Raw genomic sequence first — 27,061 nt, 5'->3', positions numbered from 1 at the left:
TCATAGAGTTCTAGTGAGAATACAGAGGCAGATTTATGAACACTGGCTTATTTAAGAGGAGGCGCACACCACAGCCCTGAACAGGTGAATGGTTACTGATGATCTATCTGAACAGTACGCCATCAAAAAAATAAACCCAGAAAGCCCCTATAACTGGCACTGTGGTCCATTTCATTTTGACAATTGGATTTACCACCAAAAGGGATCTTCTGGAACTTTCAAATTGAGGACCTATCTGTAGGACAGGCCATTAACTGGATATCCATGGGGGCTGACACCTGGGACCCCCATGGATCAGTAGTGTTCCAATTTACAGGTGATATGATGTCACATTCATCGGTCACATGGACTGATTGCACCCTAGTCCCATTCAAGTGAATGGACCGAGTTGCGATGTCAAGCACAACCACTACACAAATGTAGAGTGTGGTGTTTGGTAAGTACTGAAGAGGTGACCACACTCACAGGGGCGTAAATTGAGGGGGTGCAGTCGCATCGGGGCCTATAAGACCTGGCGTCAGTATTGAGATTGCAGCTTCCATCTGGCCCATAAGCCAAGGAGACCCACAGATTACCCTAACCACAGTAAGGTTGATTAAACACCTTAGCTTTCGTAACCAACACTATCAAGAATTCGCTGTAGGGATGAAATAGGGAGCCTGAGTCAAAAGATTGCACTGGGGCTCACAAGAATTTGGTTTTGCCACTGTGCACTCATATGGATGTTACATCTTCATCAAACAGCTGATTGGCAAGGGGCCTGGTGTTGAACCCCTGCCATTCTTTAATTGATGACCTATGTGAAAGGGATTGTCCAGGAATTATGGATCTCTGCCAGGAGGCTGGGGAAGGTGAAAGTACAAAAATAACTGATACTTACTAGAGATGAGCGAGTAGTATTCGATCGAGTAGGTATTCGATCAAATACTACGGTATTCGAAATACTTGTACTCAATCGAATACTACTAGCTATTCGCAGTAAATATTCGATTCAGAGACAACGTTGATTGGCTGAATGCTATACAGTGTATAGCATTCGGCAAATCAACGCTGGTTCTGCAGGAGGCTCGTCCTTGCTAGTCAGGAGAGCTGGCAGCTTGCTGTTACGAGTGAGCTTACTTTTTCTCGTAGGAATGAATTGACCAGTGTTGATTGTACAGCATTCGGCCTATCAACTCTGGTCCTGCCGGAGGCTCGTCTGTGAGGAGGCGGAGTCTAAGATCAGACCACAGCAGTCTCCCTCGTAACATCAAGCTGCTAGCTCTCCTGACTAGCAAGGACGAACCTGCGGCAAATCAACGCTGGTTCTGCAGCAGGCTTGTCCTTGCTAGTCAGGAGAGCTGGCAGCTTGCGGTTACGAGGGAGCTTACTTTTTATCAGTGCAACTGCAAGTGCTGTGCAGTTAAAGCACATGGACCCCATAGACTATAACGGGGTCCGTGCGCTTTAACTGCACAGCGCGCCTTGTAAACACTCTCCTCCTGCTATTCGTGGACTTGGTGACTCTCCTTTAGTCGAATAGTGGCTTCCCCTGAAACGAGCATTTTTTCACATAGACTATAATGGGATTCGATATTCGATCAAGTAGTCAAATATTGAGGCTCGACTCGAAAACGAATATTGAATCTCGAATATTTCACTGTTCACTCATCTCTAATACTTACCTGTCTAGCAGTGCCCGGGATCTTGTTCCAGCACATGTCCTCACTGATCACAGAAAAGAACATGTGACGTCCCTCACATACATTACAGCAACAATCATGTGCGGGGAGGACTTCTGCCGCAACAAGCCCCCAGGTGCCAGGGACAGGTGAATATGTTTTATTTTTTTTATTTTTCACCTTCCCCTGCCTCCTGGCAGAGATCCATAATTACTGGACAACCACTTTAAGAATAGATCAACCGTGATAAATCCTAGAAACCCCTTTAAGAAAACACTAGCATGCTTGAAGAAGCATGACGATCTGTAAGAAGTCTTGGAAAAACGTATGAAAGATGTAACTTGCAGAGCAATAAAGAGCAATCAAAGGAGAGAGGTACAATCTAACCCCTAATAATATGTCCAAAGCTTAAGGTGACACAATATAGACATGTAAATTTGGATCTGAGAAATTTAATTAACAGCCCCGTGTCCATCTTTCCGTGATCCACAGCTAATCAAGAGGTGGACGAGGAAGTATAACGTGTTTAATTAGAATGTCACAAGTGTTGAAATCCGCTGTTGACAGATGAGACTTTATGTGCAGTGCTCACCATTAAGGTATTCCATGGAGAGACATATTTAGATTAAGCACTATATATATATTCATCTTTAGTGTAACAATTTCATTTAGCTGATGGATTGAGGGCTGGATACAAAGTTGTACAGATGATGTTCATTCTAAAGATCCTAATTTTATTGCTGATGATACTTCAGGGCCGGCAAGACAGCAGGAATATCTGCAAACGGATGGCGGAATGAGCTAATGTTTCATACACTTCTTCTATGTCTCCTTGTTTAATTGTTTCAGGGTAGGTGATCTAAATAAAAGTGTGCCCAGAATATAATGCAAAAGCTTTCACTAGCAAATGACAAAAAATAGAAAAAAAAAAAAAAAAGATTCTGCAAGGAGGGGGGAAGGGATATGTGTGCAGCACGATCTGTAAAGTTAAAATCTTTGTACAACACCTTTAAATCTATCAAAAACCTACAGGAGGAACATATGAGAATGTGACTTTTTTTTTTGTTATGAAATTGGATAACCTCTAACAATAAAATTGTTGAAGGCAAATGACAGAACACAGGCTTCTTCATTGAGGACCACTCACTTGCATCTGCTTTATTACACAAGCCAAGGCAAACGGAATGGCGGAGGAGCAATCTCTACTGAGGACCCCCCCCCCCCCCCCTTGGATGTATGGATTATCAACAACACTGTCACAATTACACAGGGCCATATGCTTAGGACAATCGGCATCTTTTAACGTGCTTAAAAGAAAGTGGCAACAACCAGTAAGGGTTGACTTGGTGATCAGCAGCTCTATTACACAGGGTTATTATGATATTTCTAGATTTATTTATTTATGATGATAATATAACTGCCCTAAATATGGGCCTAACTAATAGACTGCGTAAACTTGAGACCCTAAGAATTAGACAGGATTAATAAATCTTGGTCACAGGATTGACTCCGCTTTACACCATGTACATGCAGCAGGAGTACAGCAGAGTAGGTGACATCACAGAGAGCCAGGATGACAGAAGAGGAGACTGGTCATAGAGGCAAAGCTAAATATCAGGGCTCTGGGGAACCTACACATATATTTATCCAGTGCAGGGAATGTACCGGTAAGCTTTGTTTGCCATGCATAAATGCTTTAACATGAGCAAAAAGTGACTCATGAATTGATAAAGCAACAAAGAGATAAACATCTTTTTATGGATATACAAGTCAGCCTGCCATGCACTGGAGGCATGGTCGAATGTCCTAGAATTTGTTGTCTACAAATAGCCATGATCGAAGAAGTGGCTGAAAATGTTGTTTCAGAGGAGAGCTGGAGCATTTGCAGCTGCCTGAAAGCCAATGTGGCCCCGCACTGATTCGCTTACAGGATAATTTACATATAAAATATAATAAATCTCTGCATGGTTTCATCAGTTATGTTTCTGCTCTACACCACAGGCCACTACATGACACTATTATTGGTTTGAGAGGCATTTAGGACCGGATAGGCTCCCTTTAATACTTTACGAAAGCAATAATGTCATTTACTGTTCCACGGACTTGGGTTTGGGAACTAGACTTCTAACTGGATATGTCCATCGTGTTTCTATCTTCTTCAGCCATACCAAGAACAAAAAAAAAAAAAAAAAAAGTACAACATGAATAAAGTTAAATAAGTTTCTCGTCTTAGCTCAACACACGTTTTTGGTATTTCCATTTGGCTGTTGTATAGCTCTTTGGCTTTCGCACGTGATTATAGTGTGGTATGTAGTTTGCCTTAGGTGTTAAGGAGCAGATCCACATGGAAGTTCAATTCACACCGAACGTCTGTACCACAAGTTATACTGTGGTGTGAATATACTGTAAGCTGCTCTCCAGATCTCTCTCTACAGAACTCACTGGTAAGTTAACCTTTGGTGCACCTAAAATAAGAACATGACTGCTGCTTCCACCGGCTGCGGGTAAATAGGAAATACCTGTTCTCGACACCCTTGTGCTGAATATAAAGCCTATCTACAAATATATTGAGGCACCTATAGGCAACATGGAAAGGGTTAATGTTGCCACACAAAGGTACTAGTCATACATATGACCGAATAGGTAACCGTTTTATAAAAGGACTTCTCTACAACTGGACATTATGTAGGCTTGGTTTACTATGTTTTTTAAAGTATATGCCTGTTATAGGAACATCCATGTATCAAGATACCATTTAGGGGAAAATAACATAATGGATCAGGGGCACAGATGGTCACTTCATTTACGCAAGTCACCCTCTATGGACTAGTGTGGACCACCACCACTCTGTAGGGTTTTAAAAAAATCAACTTTATCAGCAAAGTGCACCACACAATGGCGTATCATGTTCTGTATACCTCCAACCACCAATCAAATAGATTTGTCTCCAGTTACTGCAGCCAAAGAGTGTGACTGGTGCGTTTATCTACGTGCGCCTCTGAGAACACACAGCTACATCATGGTTAAAGCTGTTTGATGGATTAATAACAGTCTGAAAAAACTAGTGGCTGAAGGGATTTCTCTGATTTAGAAGGGTGCCTAGATAGTAAGCAGATCACAAAGTGTACCCATGCAAGGACCTCCAGTAACCAGCAGTAATCCATATATAAACTGGCAGTGAGTGTTCTGTTTCCCTGCGGTGCCACCTCAGGGGAAATTAGGCATTACATGGTGACCATTTAAATCAGTGTATTATCTGCATAATTCAGGGTAGGTAGGAAAGGTCCTTCCGAGCAATATTCTCTCTTTGGATAGCAGAATTTGGTAACAAGGATGTATGAAAATGGGTATTCTGAACTGGTCAACCATTTAAATTGGCTTGCTTGAGTGTCACACAGAGTACAGTATACCATAAAGGTTCCCATATACAAAAGAAAAGTCGGTTGGGCCACTAATTTTGGTAAGACCAACTGACTAGTGTGTATAGGGGGTCTTCGCAATACTCTCCCTCCATATACCGTTGGGGCAAAAAGAAGCGGACATACTAAATTCCATCAGTTGATGCTTTTGTTCTCCCTGGAGTTAAGCTCATCAAGTTTCTGAAAAGACTATAGTGTATGGACAAGCGCCGCACAGTGCAATACTTCTCCAACTGTGAGGCGTACCACTGCAGAGGTGAAGGCTCTAGCCACGGTCACCGCCTACTTTTGACGTCAACGTTAAATAACCAATCGCAGAAGGCACGTGTCATCAGCTATCTGGGTGCACTCATCATTGTGGAAGGCACGATAGATCAACACAAGTATGCATCTATCCTTTAGGACCATGTTCACCCCTACATGTGAATTGTTTTACCTCAGGATGAAGGCATCTACCAGAAGAACAATGCGACGTGTCATAAAGCTTGCAGTGTACGTGTGTGGTTCGAGGAGCACCAGAATGAGTTTACCGTACTCCCTTGGCCAGCAAATTCCCCGGACTTGAACCCAATCGAGAATCTGTGGGATCACCTCGATCGGATCGTTCGCGCCATGGATGCTCAGCTGCGTAACCTAGCGCAGCTGGTCACAGCACTGGAGTTGACATGGCTCAACATCCCAGTGAATATCATCACAACATCCCCTTCTCTTCCTGCACGTCTCGCAGCGGTCCGCTCTGCGAAAGGTGATTATTCTGGATTTTGACAGGTGGTCACATTAATGTGACTGGACTGTGTATTTATGCAGAATGCTGGTGTTTGGCACTGCTGTGGACATATTTCTGCAGAATTCAGGTATTTGGCACTACTGGGGAGGTAGTGATGCAGTCTGGTATTTGGTGTCGCTAGGGGTATTATATGCACTGCACTGAGGCATTTGTTTGGTGCTTTGTGGAAGGATTTCTTTGTTTCCCTAGTATCACTACAGACTGACAGGTGAAACACAACTAAAAACTGCCTGAGGAGCCGTGATATAGCGGTATCCTATATGCGCCCAGCCACAATCACTTCATCAGGATTGACAAAAAAAATCTCCAAATAGAGCACATGAAACTAATACACTGGTTAGCAAGGATAGGTCGTCACTATTTACTGAATTGGAGTCCTATGAAGGTATGGCCCAAGGCTCCAGGATTAAATCCATATATCTATATACTATAAATCTAAAGATCCATGTAATAGGCCTGTGAGCAGTAATGGGGTGCTGCAGCGGACTACAGTAGATCCATCAAAGCAAAACCGGTCAAGTGGATGGGGGAGCTAATTTAAGAGATATTCATTCTCTATAAGACCAGGAGTTCAGTCTTACATGTAGTTCATGGGAAGATACGTCAGCAGTCACCTCTGTAGTATAATAATCTATTACTAATGCAAGTCCCAAACATTTTCCTATCCAATATACTGCCGTCAGTACCTTGTAACCCCTTCACTGTCAGAGGCGAGCACTTCATGACAAACCCTGCTAAAAGTGTTAATTACTGTGAACCCGGAGACAATAATTCCGACAATCACATCAAATGCTCAGAAGAAATGGCAAATTTTATTTAATGAAGAAGAGCCAGAAAAAAAAAAAAAAAAGTATATGCCATTCCAACAAAAGAAAAACGAACAAGCAGCAGAAACATATTTTGTATAATAGAAAAAAAGAATGCCTTTCTCAGGTTCCTGACCCCTTAGATGACCCATAGAGTCTTGGTACATCTCCCCGGCACAGCACCCTGAAAACACTTAACAAATGTGCAAGATTCTATTCATTTCAATAAAAGCCAACATGAAACAGATGAAGAACTGGTTTTTAAGAAACGTGAAACATTTTTTTTTTTTTTTTTTTTTTAACAAAAAAAAAAAAAAAAAAGAGAAGATCAGAGGCCCAGAAAAGCCATGCAAAGCTTGGGAGAAATCCGGCAAGGGCACCAAGGAAACCAGAGTGTAAGGAAGCGCTCACAATGCTCTTGTGTCAGAAATGCATTCTTCACCCGTGTTTCAGAAGGAAGAATCTGAATACGGTGTCATGGCTGTTTAATTCTTGCCGTTCCCTTTGACAGATTATATAACAATACGCGCTATACATTTCTTGTAAAGCAGAAAGAAAAGTCTGCGGGGTTTGGTTGGAGCAGCATGTACATCAGCCATACAAAAATTATACAATGAGCTATGAATATTACTCTGAATATATTATTTCACGCAGGAATATCAAAGTCGCTTACTGTGCTTTCAAAGCAATAATGTGGTAATAGAATTAGAATCATAAAGTCTGCTCATTATCATATACGATTTTTCGCAGACGCATTAAATACATTCAAGTTAACAGGAAAGAAGCAACATTTTTTTCCCGCCTAGTTAAACTGAAATTATATCAGACCAAGTGACGCAAATAAACACTGGGACCCAAGCAGGGTGTATGCGCTGCAAAGTTTCCAATGCAGAATTGCGGGCCAGGAATCTGCAGTGTCAATTGATATGTAGCGGCAATTTTACTGTGAATTTCTCTCTTTGCAATGCATTGAGTGAAATCTATAAAAAAAAATAATAAAAAAAACATTGGTGCTGTTTTTGCCAATGTGGATTTTTGTCAAATACGAGGAGAATTTTTCACAAAAGTGTATACACTTGTCACTGCAGTATATACATCCCGTGGTCACAATTCATTTTTTTCTTGATCTTCAACATATGCATTGGAAAAGCTCTGCAGCATACGTGATGTGTATCCATAGGCACCTACTCCCAAGGCAGCGGCTCAAAGATTGCCCTTCTGGCAACCAGATGGTAGGGGGAGAATTCACAATGAACATTGACCTGTGGTGCAGATTTTAAATCCAGAGCGTGTCAATGTATGCTCGAAATTTTCACAGCAAAATTGAACCATTTTAATTCTTGGGGCAAATTCCACAGAACAAACACCTGATCCTGCAACAAACCTGTATATGATATGTGGATTTTTCTATGATTCTGCTGATAATTCAACTGCAGAAAGTGCATTTCATGTGTATCTGTATTGACATATGAATTGTTTTGAACCATATGGAAAAGTAGTAATTGTTTCTGTCACAAAATGTCAAAGAATACAATAAAATAAAAATTTGCCAGATAAATATAGATCCTTGCAATAAAAGTTATTAATAGCTGCTGGAAACTGTAAATTACTTTCTATGATGGTAATGCTTGGTTCACATTAGCATCGCCTTTCCGTGATTCGCGCCCCAATGCATGTTGAAAAACTTGAGGCCATTGTAATTTGATAAACAACTGCATGTTCATATTTATATGTATGTATATGTGTGTGTGCGTATATACTGTATATGTGTGCGTATATACAGTATATATGTGTATGCGTGTATATATAGGTACAAAAAGCTACATGGATGACAAACTAGACATGAAACATTAAAGTAAAGAAGAGTAGACAGAACTTATAAAAAGACAATACTGCAAATGACACTGAACTGCTGGGAGATATCATTAAACGTGACTAAGGTTATTGCTACTTTTTTAAGATTGTTATCCAGCTTTTCAAACTGATGGGCAAGACGTCCTGCTGCAAGACCTCTGCAGACCAGCTGTTTCCCAAAGACGCACAAGCAGCAGCACTTACCAACTTTTAATAGTGGTGGTGAGTACTTCAGGGGATGTGCCATTGAAGTCTATGGGACAACCCCTGCAGTACTCACAATGACCAATGGTGAGTGATCACTTGAGCTCGCACCATCACAGAGATACGGTTGATTTGCGGGAGCACTGGCAGTTAAACTCCCATCAATCTAAAACTGAGCACCCATCAAATCGAAAACAGACATCCATTGTAAAACCCTGGATAACCCCTTTAAATCAACAACTAAATAGTTGAAAAAAATCCCTAAATCTAGGGTGATAGCTTTATTATATCCATTTTCCAGGACGACCAGTGCCCTCTAACAGAAAGTTGTACAGGTCGGGTTGCATATCGAGCCAGCAGGGATAACTAGCATTTTAAGTGAAGAGCTCCAAGCCAAAAACATGTAAATTTAAAGGAGGTTCGTTCCCCTGTGGATGATTTAAATGTTAAGTACATCTCCAAGTCGCAGATACACAAAATGGAATCTGAAAACTATTATCTCCGGTCGAAATGAACCTTCAATTTACTTACTGCACAGGAAGGGCAGATTCACTTCATTTTCACTGCCAGCAGGTTACCCTTTCTCTGTATAATAGGCTTCGCATGTGTAATTAACACATAAAGGCTGCTGCTGCCAGCTTTGCTTCAGGTGCATGCTGGTAGGAGTTTTCAGGACAACGGTGTGGGCTGCAATAGCTTTTAACATGGGGTTTGAAGATTAGCTATTCATTGACTGCCTGACAAAGACATGTTAAAAGGGGCGAAGGCCGGGCCCTGCTGTTGGGAGCACAGGTGTGGACAAAGCAAACATGTGGGTCATGTGGCCTGAGGAACACAGAAATTGATAGATAGACGGCATCAATAGGCTCCTACGGGCTGTATTTTAGCCGGTATATTTGAAGAATGGAGCGGCTCGGTGGAAATTGCTAATATAAAGTATGATTGTGAAACCCGCAATTATCGGGATGGCTCTAATTGTGCTTTTAAGAAACAAATGATTATCTTATCCGGGGCTTGAACTTTCATTAAGCTTGTAATCGCACGCATGGTAATTGTCTGATACATATATTTAACACCAATTTATTTACCATTCAGACATCTGCGCAACTCGGTGGCACCTATTTCGTATTTGACTGTGTGAAGGATGTGATGAAGCTGCGAGAGGAGGGGGGGGGGGGGTTGACGCTGCTCGGAAGCACAATGAGCTGTAACAAGGCCATTAGCACAACAAGCGATAGGTCCTCCGCCAGTCCTCGCAGGGTTAAATTCCTGAGAATGCACACCATGCACTGGGCTTAATTCACATTTATTTTCTCATTCAGTCATCTACTAACCCATATTTTTGTGGTTTTCCATGTAAACATTGAGAGGGCTAAAACCATGAAATGCAATGTTCCTTATTCTTCTATAATAGGCTTTGTGGTTTGCTGACCAAGAACCACGAGCTATGGCTGCCACCAGCACTACAGTAGAGAGCAGCATATGCTTGAACACCAGACCATCAATGTCAAGGGCCTTCTACAGGGGATGGACAAACCAAATAGAAGACCCCTCTTTTTACGCAGTCACGTTTAACCCTTTCAGTCACATCTACCATCACCAGTATGCCCCCTTTTTTCTCAACCACGTAGCTTATATCATTGTTGATAATCTATTACTTGTTTTAAAGATTGATTGATTTATTTTAGGGCTGCTGTATGTCAGGCCTGACAGAGTCCCAAAGGGGACTAATTGTTAGTGTAAGTCTGGTAGGGGTGACTGTGACCCAATGGACAGTGGAATGTGGACAAACTGTGTCATCTCACTGGCTTCACAGTGGGGCACTCGCAAGGGTGTTGTCTAAGTAGCCTTCAGACTCTGCAGTAGGGAGACTACCAGATTACTACCTCTCAGAGTGGTCCTGGTATAAGAGGCAACTGGCTAAAGACCAGAGAAAGGCCAGTGCGAAGCATCAGAAGGTCAAGCAAAAGAGTGTTCAAGTATGGGTTGAAGATCTGTGGCAACCGGAAAGTGTGCAAAGTTGTGAACAGGCCAAAAGGTCAGGTTGGGTAGCACAGGTTCAAAGCTCAGGAACAAGCAGAGGTCATACACAGATGGTAAGAAGAAAAGGATCAGAACAAGGACAACAACAAAGACGGAGAACAAGCAAAGTTCAGTAACTGGAGAATTGGACAGAATACACTATCATGAACTGATCAGTATCAGAAACTTGAACTCTAAGACACCTCATCCGAAGGACCTCAATGGCTACAGACCTATAGTACTGACATCCCACTTGAGGAAGGTTCTAGAGAGACTGGCCTTACAAATCTCCGTGCTCTAGTGAGCTCTGCTATGGACCCCATCCAGTTTGCATATCGCTCAGGCATTGGGGTGGATGATGCCATCATCCACCTTCTTCACAGAGCTCTTTCTCACCTGCAGAAACCAGGGAAAACTGTGAGAATAATGTTCTTTGATTTCTCCGATGCTTTTAACACCATTCAGTCAGGGCTACTGAGACACAAGATGGACCATCACCTGTCTAACTGGATCCTAGACTACATCACAAATCGACCTCAGTATGTGAGAGCCCGAAGCTGTGTCAGACACTGTGACCTGTAGTACGGGGGCACCACAAGGTACAGTTCTTGCACTTTTTCTCTTCACACTGTACACTGCTGACTTTAGTTGCAACTCAACTAGCTGTTACTTGCAAAAGTACTCTGATGACTCCGCAATAGTAGGCGTCATCAGAGACAGAGACAACAGGGAATACAGAGACTTAAATTGGAATTTTGTGGAACCTGTCAGCGGAACCACCAGGATTAATGCTGGGAAGACCAAGGAGATGGTGGTGGACTTTAGTAAGCGAAGAAGTACTCCGAATCTGCTGGACATCCACGGGACGGGAATTGAGGTAGTCAAGACCTATAAGTACCTGGGTGTGCTCCTCAATAATAAGCTGGATTGTGCTGATCACCTGGATGCGCTGCACAGAAAAATTCACAGCAGGCTCTACCTGCTCAGGAGGCTGAGGGCCTTCGGAGTCCAGGTGCCACTTAGGGCCTTTTTCAACTCAGTGGTAGCATCAGCCATATTATTCGGAGTGGCCTGCTGTGGGAGTAGCATACCAGCCAGGGACAGAAATAGACTTGACAGGTTGGTTAGAAGGGCCAGCTCTGTCCTGGGGAGCCCCCTGGACCCAGTACAGGTGGTGGGTAACAGAAGGATAGTGTTCGTGGTGAGCTCCATGCCGGAGAACAACTTCCATCCCATGTATGAGACTGTGACAGCACTGGGTAGCACTGTCAATGTCAGACTGCAGCACCCCAAGGGTGAGAAGGAGCGCTATCAAAGAACCTTCCTCCTAACTGTGGTCAGGCTGTATAATCAACATTGGGCTAAGCATAGATCACTCCACACAGAGAACTAAATGATCCTGAAGTCTTCTTTTCTTTTTAATTGCTATGACTCTTAGTATCTTTTCTATCTGCTATGAGATTGTATGTGTTCTATCTTGTAATATATTACTGTATTCTCCATGCTGCTGTAACACACTGCATTTCCCCATAGTGGGACTATTAAAGGATTATCTTATCTTATATTGCTCGGGCTAGGTAAGACTGATGCAGTAGACTTTTAATACACAGGCTGACGAGGATTGGCTGGATGAGGCTGACAGGTGTACACACTAGCCCTTTCAGGAGGGAGGGCACATCATCCTATTTGCAGGTCTAGCTGCATCAGTAGCAGGAGGAAGTGCATAGTGTATAGTAGAGGAAACTTGGCAACTGTCTGCTGGCTGAGAGAGGAGGCTTACAGTGCGCTGATATTACGGCTGAGTTGATGGGTGTGCTGAGGACTATTGCTTCCATGCTCACAAGTCAGTTTGGAAAGACCAGCTATGTTGACAAGTCAAAGCTTGACACAAGGTGGATTCACAACTGGCTTAATGATCGGGCACAATGAGTAATACTAAATGGCTACACATCGAACTGGAAGAAAGTCAAAAGTGGGGTGCCGCAGGGCTCTGTTCTGGGCCCAGTACTTTTTAATATCTTTATAAATGATCTGGACGATGGAATTATTGGGGAACTCATAAAATTTGCAGATGATACGAAGATAGGAGGAATAGCCAACACTAGAGAGGAGAGAGAGTGTATTCAAAAGGACTTAGACACACTGGAACAATGGGCTGAGGCGAACAAAATGGTATTTAACAGGGACAAATGCAAAGTTCTACATCTGGGTAACAGAAATGTAAAAAACATATATAGTATGGGAGGAATAGAACTAAGTGATAGCATAGGGGAAAAGGACTTGGGCATAATAGTAGATCACAAATTCAACATGAGCCAACAGTGCGGTGCTGCTGCAAAAAAGGCTAATAAAATTCTGGGATGTATTAAGACAAGCATTGAATCTAGATCAAGAGAGGTCATTATTCCACTGTACTCTTCCCTGGTCAGACCACACCTGGAATACTGTGTACAGTTCTGGGCGCCTCAATTCAAGAAAGACATCGATATATTGGAGCAAGTCCAGAGAAGAGCAACCAAAATGGTGGAAGGTCTGCAAACCATGCCCTATGAGGAGCGGCTAAAAGAACTGGGATTGTTTAGTTTGCAGAAGAGAAGGCTGAGGGGAGATTTAATAGCAGTCTACAAATATCTGAAAGGTAGTCACAGTGCAGAGGGATCTACCCTATTCTCATTAGCACAAGGAAGTACAAGAAGCAATGGGATGAAACTAAAGGGAAAGAGATACAGATTAGACATTAGGAAAAACTTTCTGACAGTGAGGGTAGTGAGAGAGTGGAATAGGCTGCCACGGGAGGTGGTGGGCGCTCCATCAATGGAAATCTTCAAGCGGAATCTGGATAAACATATGCTGGGATGATTTAGGAAAACCTGCACTCGCAGGGGGTTGGACCCGATGGCCCTTGAGGTCCCTTCCAACTCTACCATAAGAATAAGAAAAAAGAATAAGAACAAAACACTGTCAGAGCTGGACATTTCTCATGATAGGTTTGTTTTACTAAATGACTTGGGAGACTAATACCTGATATTACTAGATTGGTAGACTCTGTGGAGACATACTCTATGTCCAGTCAGTGCTGCTAGTATCAGACCATGTATACACAAATCCCTTTTACAAGGAGAATCCTAACACCAAATTGGCAATTTAGTCACAATTATTTAGAAGGAATAAATCAGAGTTAAATAACTATATTTATTTATTTACATTAGTAGTGCACCCAATGGTTGGCATTTCCTAGCTGGATTCTTATTAGGCTACATGCACATGAATGTGTGCACGTATGTGTCTGTATGAAAACAGCACAGAGAGAAAATTGATAATATCCGATTATACGATTATATACGATTCCTGTAACTGTCAATGAGACTTCTGCATATTTCAACAGGTATTTTGGCTTACTCCTCATGAGCAAACTGCTCCTGTTGTCTCAGGTTTAAAAGGTGCCTTTTCCGGGGATGTCTCAGCTCCTTCCAAAGATACCCAATAGGATTTAGAACAGGGCTCATAGAAGGCCACTTCAGAATAGTCCAATGTTTTCCTCTTAGCAATTATTGGGTAGCTGTGTGATTTGGGTCATTATCTTGTTGCAAGACCCGAAGCCCTGCGACTGACTAAGACCAAGCTTTCTGACACTGGGCAGCACATTTCTCTCTAGAATCCCTTGATAGTCTTGAGATTTCATTGTACCCTGAACAGATTCAAGATGCCAGGTGCAGCAAAGCAGCTCCAGAACATAACAGAGCCTCCTCCATGTTTCACAGTAGGGACAGTGTTCTTTTCAAGATATGCTTCATTTTTCCATCTGTGAACAAAGAGCTGATGTGCCTTGCCAAAAAGTTAAATTTTTGTCTCATCTGTCCATAGGACATTCTCCCAGAAGCTTTGTGGCTTGTCATCATGTAGTTTGGTTATCATTTCTTTTATCAGATTCAAGTTATTTCTGTGACCATTGTGTGTTTTTCTTTCATTAAACGAGGGGTACCAACAATTTTGTCCACGTTTGTACTGGCAACTTAACCTAATGATAGGTCATTAATAGAGATGAGCGAACACTGTTCGGATCAGCCGATCCGAACAGCACGCACCCATAGAAATGAATGGAAGCACCTGTGACGCCGGCCGCCGGCAAAGTCAGCGTCACAGGTGCTTCCATTCATTTCTATGGGTGCGTGCTGTTCGGATCGGCTGATCCGAACAGTGTTGGCTCATCTCTAGTCATTAATATTACAATCCAATAAAAACCTTTAGTATATGTGCAGAAGCTTATATATAAAAATGTATGCATATCTAAAAAAAATAGATAAAATACAAAAATTATGGATTTCTACAGAACCGCCTCTTTAACCCCTTCTCGCCGATGGCATTTTTTGATTTTCGTTTTTCGTTTTTGACTCCCCTCCTTCTAAACCCCATAACTTTTTTATTTCTCCGCTCCCAGAGTCATATGAGGTCTTAATTTTTGCGGGACAATTTTTTCTTCATGATGCCACCATTAATTATTCTATATAATGTACTGGGAAGCAGGAAAAAAATTCAGAATGGGGTAGATTTGAAGAAAAAATGCATTTCTGCGACTTTCTTACGGGCTTTGGTTTTACAGCGTTCACTGTGCAGCCAAAATGACATGTCCCCTGTATTCTGTGTTTCGGTACGGTTCCAGGGATATCAAGTTTATATGGTTTTATTTACATTTTGACCCCTAAAAAAAATTCCAAAATGGTGTTAAAAAATTTTTTTTCTAAAAGTCGCCATATTCCGACGGCCGTAACTTTTTTATACGTGCGTGTACGGGGATGTATAGGGCGTCTTTTTTTGCGAGGCCGGGTGTACTTTTTAGTTCTACCATTTTCGGGAAATGTTATTGCTTTGATCACTTTTTATTCAAATTTTTATCAGAATTAAAACAGTGAAAAAACGGCGGTTTGGCACTTTTGACTATTTTTCCTCCTACGGCGTTTACCGAACAGGAAAAATATTTTTATAGATTTGTAGAGCGGGCGATTTCGGACGCGGGCATACCTAATATGTATGTGTTTCACAGTTTTTAACTACTTTTATATTTGTTCTAGGGAAAGGGGGGTGATTTGAACTTTTAATACTTTTTATATTTTTTTATATTTTTTTTTACTTTTTTTTTTTATTTTCTTTTGCATTTATTAGACCCTCTAGGGGTGTTGAACCCCAGGGGGTCTGATCACTAATGCAATGCATTACAATGCTAATGCACTGCAATGCATTGCAAAAAATGATCATCTCTTTTGCAGGCTGCATACACCAGCCTGCAAAAGAGAGAATTTGCAGACCGGCTGGGAGCCTTTAACAAGGCTCCCGGCTGTCATGGCAACGGGGGGTCGGCCCTGGAGCATGCTCCAGGAGCCGGCGATCCCTGCCAAAATGGCGGCGCCCATGCGCCGCCGGGAAAATGGTGCCTCCGGCGCCTTTGACAGCAGCGCCGGAGGGGTTAATGCCGCCGATCGGTCCGGGGACCGATCGGAGGCATCAGAGCCGGTTGTCTACTGCTTAAAGCAGTAGACACCCGGCAGCTATGACGGCCGCCCGGCTCCCGGGTGGTCGCCATAGTTACAGACCCGACACGCGCCGTACTATTACGGCGCATGTCGGGAAGGGGTTAAAATAAAAAAAGGTAATAAAAAAAAAAAGTAGCAAAGTATTAAAGAGTAATGTATGGAAAATGACTATACCTTGGCCAAGTCAAAAGCTATTATTGACAAGTAAATTGCAATGATATTTCCCATTTACTTTGTGGACCTGTTAACCCACATTCACGTGATCCGTGAAACTCTGTGTGTTGGCCAGAACAGTATGCCAGGAATAATACTCCAAGCAATATAGTTATCTATGATACTAGGAGTCTCTGCTTCCCAGCGACATACTATAGTCAGTACAGTATGTCGCCAGGAACTCCCAACAGCATAAATAATTATGCTGCAAGGAGTCCCTGTCCTACCACACCGTCCAGGCCATAAGTATATGGCACGCACATGGACAGAGTTTCATGGGCGAAACTTGGTTCTGTGAATGTGGAGTTAAACAGTCAATAACTTACATACTGACAAGGTCCTTTAGTGATCAGAAGGAATCGAGCTATTAGTCAACCACAAAGAATATAAAATTTATATCATATTATCCTCTGCCCGCGACTTCGTCTGCGTGTTGTTACTGTCGATGATTCCCTATATTCAGCAAATTGCTGCCGTTGATGGTTCACCTGCTCCGGCATTTCGGCAGTTCTCAAGCTGTCCTGCTGCTGAACTTGTTCCTCGCGCTGTGCCTGTGATTGTTCCGGCATCTCAGGAGCTGGCAGTGACGCCATATAATGAGCGTGTTCTTGCCGTCGGTGACCTGTCTGCTCAGGTGTTTCAGCTGCTCTAAGAGCTGCTTGACAGCTAGTGTGCTCAATCCTCCTGAGATCCACCTGAGGAGAAGTCTGTGACTTCTGGCTACCTTCATAGCGGTTGTTGTTTTAGAATTTTGCCACAAATTAGATTTTTTTTTTCCCCCGACATGTTTAAAATTGGCAAATTGCCAATTTGCATTAAGGGGTTTTTCCTCTGTCAGTCTCTCAGGAGCACTGGAGCAGATGAGATAATATGCAGAGGCTTGTACACTATGGACTCAGTGTTATGTGTGTATACATAGGAAGGTAACAGACCAGCCTTTATCAGCAAAGTGCAATTAACTGATAATCCTCACAGCAAGAGCAGATTAATATATTATATGAACATAAATTCATAACAGTCGTGAAGCCATGTCATTTACCGGGATAAAAAGTAGCCTGTGTGTTAATCCAGGCTACAAACTATGTATGTGCCAAATGTTATTCAAATTGGTTTAGCTATTTTTGTGTGATTACGTAACAAACATCCAAACACCCAAACCCACCCACAAACTTTCACATTAATATTAGTAGGATAGGATAACTTGTGCCTCAGGAATTGTGCATCCGATGCTGGAAATTGAGAAACAAGTCATCATTCATTGTATTCATACTACAATACTGAGCACGAAGTTATGTCAGAAGAAACTAAGGCTCAGGATGGCAGTGCAAGCTCATGTAAGACTGTAAATAGGACTTCTCAGTAACCAATATAGCGTAAAAATGATCACATATTAGCTAGTTTTACTACACAAACATCCCGCTAACAGTGACACTACACATTTACATCCAGGCCTAACGTCCCCCATCACCACTTAACTGCAGCCTTTTATCTGCAAATCTCAGGGACCAGAGTCTCCTTCACACACTTGGGTGGTTATCATGGATTTTAAAACTATTAGTTAATATTAATATTTAATATATTTTAAATATTTTATTTTTAATAGGATAATTTTTTTCTGTTATACAATGTGCACTTTTGCCAAACTTTCATTCAAGCAGAGCATCTATATACCATGTGTATGGCTTCTGGCAGCTGAATCAGCACATCAGGGTAAGTTCCAATAGATTTCCTCAGGATGAATTATCCTGAGGAAAAATAATCAATATTCATCAAAAGGGCTAAATTTTAAATAGTCTAGTGCCAACAAAATCTCTACAAACCCCCTTATATGCTGTAGTAGGAGTGGTTAGTGACATAGTGAATATACCTTTATTAGGTTAAAAGTGCAACCTTGGTTCTTATTCTGTATGTTTAATACACCCAGAGCACGGCTGTACCTGCTAGAGCTCTAGTTTTCACCTGTGGTCACCGCTAATCTGGACTTGTCAACTTTAGGTTAGGGGCAGTGGCCACAGGCAAAACAGGAGCGCTGGTAGGAGTGGCCCTGGGGTGCCCTGCACAGCTCATTTGCATACTGATTAAAGGTTGCACTGTAGAAAAAATTAATCTGCAGCAATAATGTTTGTGTTCAATATTCCTTGAGATTCCACTTGGAAACTTTGCAGAGTACTCTCATTCAATGACAGTGGGGGCTCATGTGGATTCACAGCACATTGGTAGGAGAAATCCAAGCCTCAGCTTTCTGTAATGGATCATCTTGCAACATACTGTACATGGCGAATTTACCACAGGCAAATATTTAGTATGTGAACCTAGCCTAATAGGATATGGCAAATTCACTAAGTATCCACATGTTTCAACTCCCAAGACCCAATTCCCTTAAAGGGATTCTACCACTAAAACACTGCTTTGTGTTCTCTGCCGCGCCATTCCTTAGAAGTATTGGTTTTTACTGGTATGCTAATGAGTTCTCCACAGCAATGAGGGCGGGCCCCCGCGCTCAAACGGTGATGGGGGCGTCCCCACTGAGAACCCGCTCCAGCGACGCCTGATTCTTCAGCTGCATCCCCCCTTCTCTTTCGTCTTCCTTCTTTGTCAGCTCTGACGCCTTCGCAGTCTTGCCTTGCGGCCTCGAAAATATGGCAGGCGGCCGGCATGCGTAGTCGGCTCTACCAGTGTCTCGCTGGCAGAGCCAACTGCGCAGGTGTCACAGTTGACGAAGAAGAAAGACGACAGAAAAGGGGAGGATGCAGCTGAAGAAGAAGGCGTCGCCGGAGCAGATTCTCGGGCAGCAGTGGGGACACCCCCATTGCTGTTTGAGCCCGCCCTCATTGCTGCGGAGAACTCATTAGCATACCGGTAAAAACCGGTATTTCTAAGGAACAGCGCGGCGGAGACCACATCTAAAGGTAAGAGATGAATAGCCTTTCTAAAGGCTATTCCGACGTCTAAAGCACACAAAACAGTGTTTTAGTGGTAGAATCCCTTTAAGATATTGGCTTTTTACCTCTATAAATCAAGGGCTGTTTTTACATAGCAATATTCCAAGCCACAGACATGCGATTATCGTGTTTGATAACCATCAGTACAATGGACTTTACATACAGACATCTCAATCCTTTTCTTTACTCTTGGCTCGATATATCTTAAGATGTATGGGGCGAGATGACCAGCTTACTTACAGAGTACAACATTTCTAAACTAACCCTGCTACCCTCAGTGGGTGTGGCGCCACTGAAGTCTAGAGAAGAAATTCCAACTGTGCTGGAGTTATTGCAATGGAACCTACTAAAGGATGCAAAGATATCTGGAGATGGTAAAAGGTCCTCTTTTAGAATAAAAAACAAAACACAATTTCATGTATTGAATTTGTTTCATGAGAAATTGAAACCCTTAAATGGTCACTAACTTTGCACACAACTTCCAACATCCCCCCATGTATTTGGCCCTAAAAAAAAAGTTTCGAAAGTCCTGCCACTAGGGGGCTCCTATCTTTTAAATCTGCTATCCACCCCTTACATCCATATAGGCAGAGAAAAGAATGTAGAAACTAGGTGGGTAGGTTCAGCAGCTCCTTCACAAGCATAATCTCTGCAAAGGCACTTGTCTCCTCTTAGCTCTGCGCACAATGGCGTATCTTCACAGGACAGAATGAAGCATGTTTATCAGTGCAGAGATCTGTGCCTGAGATGAGAGCTCTGCACAGAGAATAAAAAATCATGCAAATCAGTTACAGGGGTTATCCAGTTTCCAAAAATGATCTTCAAGTACATCTGTGCTAAACACTCACTGTTCTGTTGTGCTCCTTTTGCTTTGGCTTTATATCACTTGCTGCTCCTTCTATCACTATCTACATGCAGTATATAAGTGGACAAACTACATTTCCCATGATTCATCTGCTCTCTCTCTGTACCCCTCCCTTCTCATCCCCTGCAATGAAATCACAGGTAATAAATCACTCTCACTTCCGTGGTCACATACTGCTGTGATGTTTCACTTTCTGGCTGGCACAGCTCACAGGGAGGAGTGTTATATAGCAAGCGAATCATCACAGCTGAGGTCACTAATCTGAAAATAAATCAGATAAACGGTGCAAAATTTAAACAGGATTAATATTAGGAAGTGGTTTATATTGATGTATCCTATTATTTGGCCAATACCTTTAGGAAAAGCCTGCATAACCCCTTTAACTAAAAGATTATGCTTGCTTACTTAGTGTATACAGTGCATATATAAGATCTGCCCAGATAATGCCATATCTAGCTTGAAAATATACAATTAGAGGCTTTGTGCTCACTGCTGATCCCTATGGAAGGTGTTGCTCAAAAACTACTCTCAGATGTCCACACTGTACAGTCACCACCTTGCTCTGAGTGAACTACAGGTCAAGGTAAAAGCAAAATGGGCGATTAGTTCCAGAAAAAAATAATAAATCAACAGTTTTGAAGGGTTAGACGTCTAAAGAGCAACGTCCCCAGGAGGGCTCTGCATGATTTTTAGATTCCATTTAAAAATCAGGTACCTTTTAACCAAATTTGAGCCAAGGTAAGAGTGGACACATCTGAGTTTTGCATTTTCAAATGCAAGTTTGATCATAGGGCCATATGCATTATGTGAAAGAGGTTATTTAGCTTTTGAAGTCTCTATGGGACAACCATTGTAGTACTCACTATTGGTGCTATTAGAAATACGGCAAGTGACCACTGCAACTCACGCTGTTATGGAGAAACAGCTGATCTGCAGGAGCCCCAGCAGTGGAACCCCTGACGATCTAAAGCTGCTGTCCTATTCTATGGATTGAACATCAATTTTGAAAAACTGGATAATCCCTGAACCAACAAGTAAAAACTAGACACAAAAGTTCTACACCTAGGGTGGTACAATTTATGGACCTACTAGCTGGTACCCGCGACTTCGTCTGCGGTGATTGTAGAAGTGGGTATATACAAGCGCGGGTAAGGTTTTCGTACTGTGTATAAGGTATGGGATATGAAATGTAACTGTGTATCTTGTTTTTGCTGTAATTCTGAGAGCACATGAGACTTTTGTGTTGAATGTAATTTGTATTTCAGCCGCTATACGGTGTTGGTATAAACTGTACATAGTGTCTTTGGGACAGAGGTATTTCAGGTTAATATACTTCGATATACGACATTGTATGATTTGTTATTTTCCGCCAGTACATGTCAGTTTTGGGCACAGGATACTCTCGAGCAGCCACATAAAGTCTGGCCCTGTGTATGACAGTTTAGTAACTCCATGCGCCTCTTAGTAATAGCAATTAACCCCATCATGTCCCTCACATTAACCCTTGTGTAAGAGTTACTGATATGTGAGAGACTTGGAGGTAATAGTTAAGTATCTTCATTATTGAGGTTTATTAGTAACCCTTATATGGGGCCCACAGGGGTTAATATGAGGGACATGATGGGGTTTATTCCTATTAATATGAGGCACACAGGGATTAATATGAGGGACATGATGGGGTTTATTCCTAATAATGTGAGGCACACAGGGGTTAATATGAGGGACATGATGGGGTTTATTCCTAATAATGTGAGGCACACAGGGGTTAATATGAGGGACATGATGGGGTTTATTCCTATTAATGTGAGGCATACAGGGGTTAATATGAGGGACATGATGGGGGTTATTCCTATTAATGTGAGGCACATGGAGTTACTAAGACTAAACTAATAACCCCAAATGCTGGACATTAATGAGAACAGTAATCCTATGTACCTGTGTGTTTTTCAGTGTCACTTTGCTAGCAGCTTCCTCTTCTCCTCGGGGAATGTTAGCAAGATGCAGACCACCATAGCAGGCACAGACCTGAGCGATTAAGCTCCACCCCCTGGGTTTCCTACACCCCTCTCAAAGGGGAGTGTCTTTATGCTTGAGCTCTAGCAGCCCACTGAAGAGACTCGGACTTCATTTAACTCTTGCAGGTCCTGGGCTGCTGGTGTGCCAGTGAAATATGGCAAGAGTGCCACTCTTGGCATGCTGACCTCTGCTGTAGAGGGTAATATGAATTTTGTGGCTTGCTATGGTCCAAAGTGTATGAGATTGCAGAAATAGTGATGTGATTTTGGGTTTTGTGGGGGTCCTGGGAAAAACGTATGTGTGCTATTGTGACGAAAAGTAGCCTATTGCGCAATCGAGTGTAGTGACTATGTTTGTGGAAAATTTCAGCCAAATCGTATGGTCGAAAGTGTGTGAGATTGCAGAAATAGTGATGTGAGTTTGGGTTTTGTGGGGGTCCTGGGAAAAACGTATGTGCGCTATTGTGACGAAAAGTAGCCTATTGCGCAATCGAGTGTAGTAACTATGTTTGTGGAAAATTTCAGCCAAATCGGTGGAGCGGGTTTTGCATGATTGAGGAACAAACATCTAAACATCCAAACCCACAAACATCCAAACTCACAAACTTTCACCTTTATAATATTAATAGGATAGGTTTCTGTGGTCACAGCACTGAACCAATCACTGTAGTCTTTTTAAGCAGCTGATCCATGGGGGTCCCAAGCTGCAGGACCCCTGCCGATCTAAAATTCATGTCATATTTGATTATTAGGACTTCAATTTTAAAAATTAATAACCCCAGGTGATTATCACTTACCTTTATAGCTATGATTTTCTATGTATGGGTAATAAATTTTCACCAATGATTTATATATTGGTTATTTTACAATGTAGCCTTTTTCTGCATTTAGACTAGGTGATCATATTGCTTGGAAAGAAACAAATTTTTCCAATTATTGCTCCATGTAAATGTCCCGTTATTATCCATATGACACAATTCCTGCCCTACCTACTTCTCATTCCCACTCAATAAATCCCAAATGGCCGTTCCTTCCCTCCTGCCCTTTCCTGACCACTTTTATATGCCTCACTGTGTATTACTAGTATAATTTTTACATCATTAGACAGTAACGTTTCCTTTGCTATTAATGTTTTGACAAAAACTAATATATTAATAAGCGACTTTCTCTCAATATTAAGTCTGCAGAAAACATGAATCGGAATTTCAACAGGAATTCTCTTAGAATTGGAAAGTTTTTACTTAAAAGCAGCATACTATGAATTCACAAAGGAGTTAATATAAAAATGAGGAAAAAAAATATCATTTGGGTTTCCAAGCAAACATTTTTTCTCATGCAGCATCATTAGTGTAAAAGTTAAAAGCACAAACAGAGCAGTGGGAGAACCTTCCACTGTTTTCCATGTCTCCCACAGTGCGGCTTCCTTAGTAACTTAATTATAAAATGTGATGAGGCATCAGCTCGCGTAGGACAGAGCGCAGTGCGGACTTTCTCACTGGAGGATAAGGAGCTACAGGCTCAAGGAATCCTGCAGCGTCTGTTTGACTTACGTGTCTTCTCGCCGTTGTGTTGATGCTACTTTACACAGCAATTAAACTCATTAAAAGCGCTTGCAATTAAAAGCCTCTCTGTCCAAAACCCTGCACATGTTTGCTGTAGGAAGATTCATGCAACGTTACAGCCGCATCTATCACTAAAGCCAGGAGACTCAATGAACTGTATTATATAAGATGTTCTAGATTGGATCTAATGTCACTGTCTACTTTGTAACTTTCCCAAATATCTAATTGACTTCTGTCAAGTTTCTTAAAGGGGTTGTCTGAAAAATTAATTATAACTGGCTGAGAATAGGTTAAAAACAAAACAAACAATACTCACTTTTCCCATTCCCATAGAACATGCCAAAGATACCCAACCACTGGCTGAGAGGGGATACGATGGGGCCAGTGTTTGGCTGCGTAGGCAGAACTAGAGCAGTAGGAGATCAGGGAGGTAAGCAATACTTCACTTACATGTTCAATCTATTAAGACCCTGGGTAGTACCACTGGAAAACACCTTAAGGCTGTGGCCCCACAGGACGTCCCGCAGAAAAAAAGTGCTGCAGGAAAAAAATGCAACGGTAACGTATCGCGGTTCTTTCCACAGCGCTTTAAACAGAAAGTTTGCGGAGTTTTCCTCCATGGATTTTCTGTTACAATTATACCTATGGGGAAACCGCAGGCGTTTCTGTAGGTATAATTGACGTGCCGCAATTTCCAAAACCGCGCCATTTTGGAAATCATGGTGTCTCCGCATGATGGATTTTACTGCAAAGTTGGCATGGGATTTACTGCCAGCCACTTTGCCTTTACTGAAAAATGCCGTGATTTTTCCTGCAACGTTTCTGTCCCATGGGGCCCCGGCCTTAAAGCAATTCTATAGGGAGTCTTTTTAAATACTGTACTTTGGGGTTCCAGGGTGGTTCTCACCCCTGGTCACATGTTCAGTACCAGCACCAAAGCCTCTGGGTTACTCTGCTTTCTCCCATCTCTCCATTGTTTAGTATAGCCTACATTCCCCATAGCACAGGTCATACCTGTGTAACATGGGGTTGCACCTGTACCTACATTATCAGACATTAATGGCATATGTAATTGCTTGCACTTTAAATATATTGGGCCGTGGACTTTGTTATTTCTTGATATGTAATAATAGTCTATATTTGGAGTATCCCTTTAATAGCTTTTTAATAGCGATTTCAGGATTTCCACGGTCTACTTATAAAATCATATTATAGCATTTCATCTTATTGTAGAACATAATATTTTTTGCAGCAATCTAGTCGTCTTAGTTTGCCAACATAAAACATAAGAAAGTTGTTATATATTAGTCCATGCAGATTTGTCACCAAAAGTAAACAATTAAAAAAATGCCACTTTAGTAAATAATAACAAAAAAATTGAATATCACTTTCTGTTGATGTTGACTCATTGACATGTATATTCTATCAAGTTTTTGCATAGGTCAAAAATATCAGATCAATAAGGGTCTGTAATTCTGCACCCCCATTAATCGTTGTTCTAGACAGCTACCAAAACTATACAGTGGATAGAGCTGGAAACAGATGGATCCATACACTGCGCAGTAGGCAATGTATGGAGCAGTCTTCTGCCAGCTCTGCCGGCTGCTGTTGACCTCAGGGGGGTGAAGGTTGTTGGACTCCCACCAATCTGATATCATTAACCTATCACAAGGAAATCAATAATCTGGAACCAGTCGGCAATATATACTGTATGAGCATCAGCACCAAGTTATGGACACTATAGACAATGGGGAAGATTATAATCTCCTATGCCACTTTTGTGGTGTTACAAAAATGACAAGCCTTAGGTTTATGTCACCATCGACATTGGCTCTCACCAAAATTATCATCACTTATGCTTGAAATCTAGGGCAGCTATGAGCCAGGGTAAGGTGCATGGTCCAGCAGAGGGTGCAGGTATCTCCTCAAGTCAGGCACATCCTCCACCAATGCAGGAGATTCTCCTAATGATTATTACATAAATATCCTACAAGTTCATGTTCCATTTCAGAAGACTTTTTAGAACATATGTAACTGGGTGTTACCTACCCATAAGATGCCCACCTTTGGGTATTTGTGCTTCAGCAGCCCATGAAAGTGATGCTGTGTATAGAGACTCACTAGAATACGGAGATCTCTAGAGAGAACCAGCAGGAAGATATCAAGGGAAAACCCTGCACACAGCTGTCCTCTGAAAGGAAGGATAATGTCCCTAAAGTGTCACTTACATGTCTTCATAAAAATCTATTTTCTAATATAACAAATCACATGGCTGTGTCCTGACCATACTGTATAACTGGGAATTTACATCTGTGCACCTTACAAATCAATAGTGTTAACCTTCTGTAGAAATGCAGACTCACCAGCAGTAGTCCAACAGGTGCGGAGGAAGAACAGGGATGTAAACATGTTGCCAGTACATGGGGAATAACATAGCGGATGATCCATGGATACAGGCAGTCAGCTGCAACAATATCAACATGTTAAGATGTAAACTTAGAAAAAGCAACAACAATATAATGCAGTTCAATGACACCTAAATGAGAATAAATATTGCAAAATGATTTTATTTTATAAAATAAAATGAGACTTTTTCAGAGCTTGCCTCATGTCACACATTTGTAGCTTTGGTAACCATCTATAAAGCTCTGTTTACACTATGCTACATTACTTAATGTAAGGAAACAGTGTTTATGTGAGGCGCCTGATCACAGGGCTTGTGTGATACAGCAGCTATACAGCGAGAATACACAACTCTCTCCTACACCAACACACTATGTCAGTAGGTCAGTTTACATTTACAGGATACGATGTTGGTGTTGGGGATCAAGGGGGTACGGTATCTAACTACAAAGACTGTCAGAGCTATAGTAGGATGTCTAATAGGCGATACAATACACATTGAAGAAACAAGATAAGATAACCAGTGCAGTAAGCCAATGTCCGACTCAATGTCCAAGCCAATATTAGCCAAATCAACCAAGGTCTAATGTAAAAAGACAGACAGACCCAACTAGGTTGTTGACACTGACTGTTTTATCTTTCATGTATAAAATTCAGTGATTCATCAACAAAACTAAAACCTCTGGTGATGGGAAAGTATTGGACTACACTTGTGTATTACCACCTTTTCTTTTCCGTATGTAGAGTGTGTCTTTTTTTGTTGTTGTTTGGATTTTTTTT

At 41.9% G+C, this 27,061-nt stretch overlaps 1 protein-coding gene across 4 annotated transcripts in view; it reads right to left on the bottom strand.

The window, feature by feature from the left end:
* The window catches only part of DENND1A (DENN domain containing 1A), a 553,473-nt gene that overhangs the window by 260,437 nt on the left and 265,975 nt on the right, over positions 1–27,061 (bottom strand). For all 4 annotated transcript variants that reach the window (XM_075260171.1, XM_075260173.1, XM_075260172.1 and 1 more), the window contains exon 10: positions 26,242–26,342. In XM_075260171.1, the coding sequence (XP_075116272.1) occupies positions 26,242–26,342 (101 nt within the window). The remainder of the gene's footprint in view (positions 1–26,241; positions 26,343–27,061) is intronic.

Source organism: Leptodactylus fuscus, chromosome 11, assembly GCF_031893055.1.
Source record: "Leptodactylus fuscus isolate aLepFus1 chromosome 11, aLepFus1.hap2, whole genome shotgun sequence".
Lineage (NCBI taxonomy): Eukaryota > Metazoa > Chordata > Amphibia > Anura > Leptodactylidae > Leptodactylus > Leptodactylus fuscus.
Note: the sequence above shows the minus strand (reverse complement) of the source record. Positions and strands in the feature narration are given on the sequence as shown.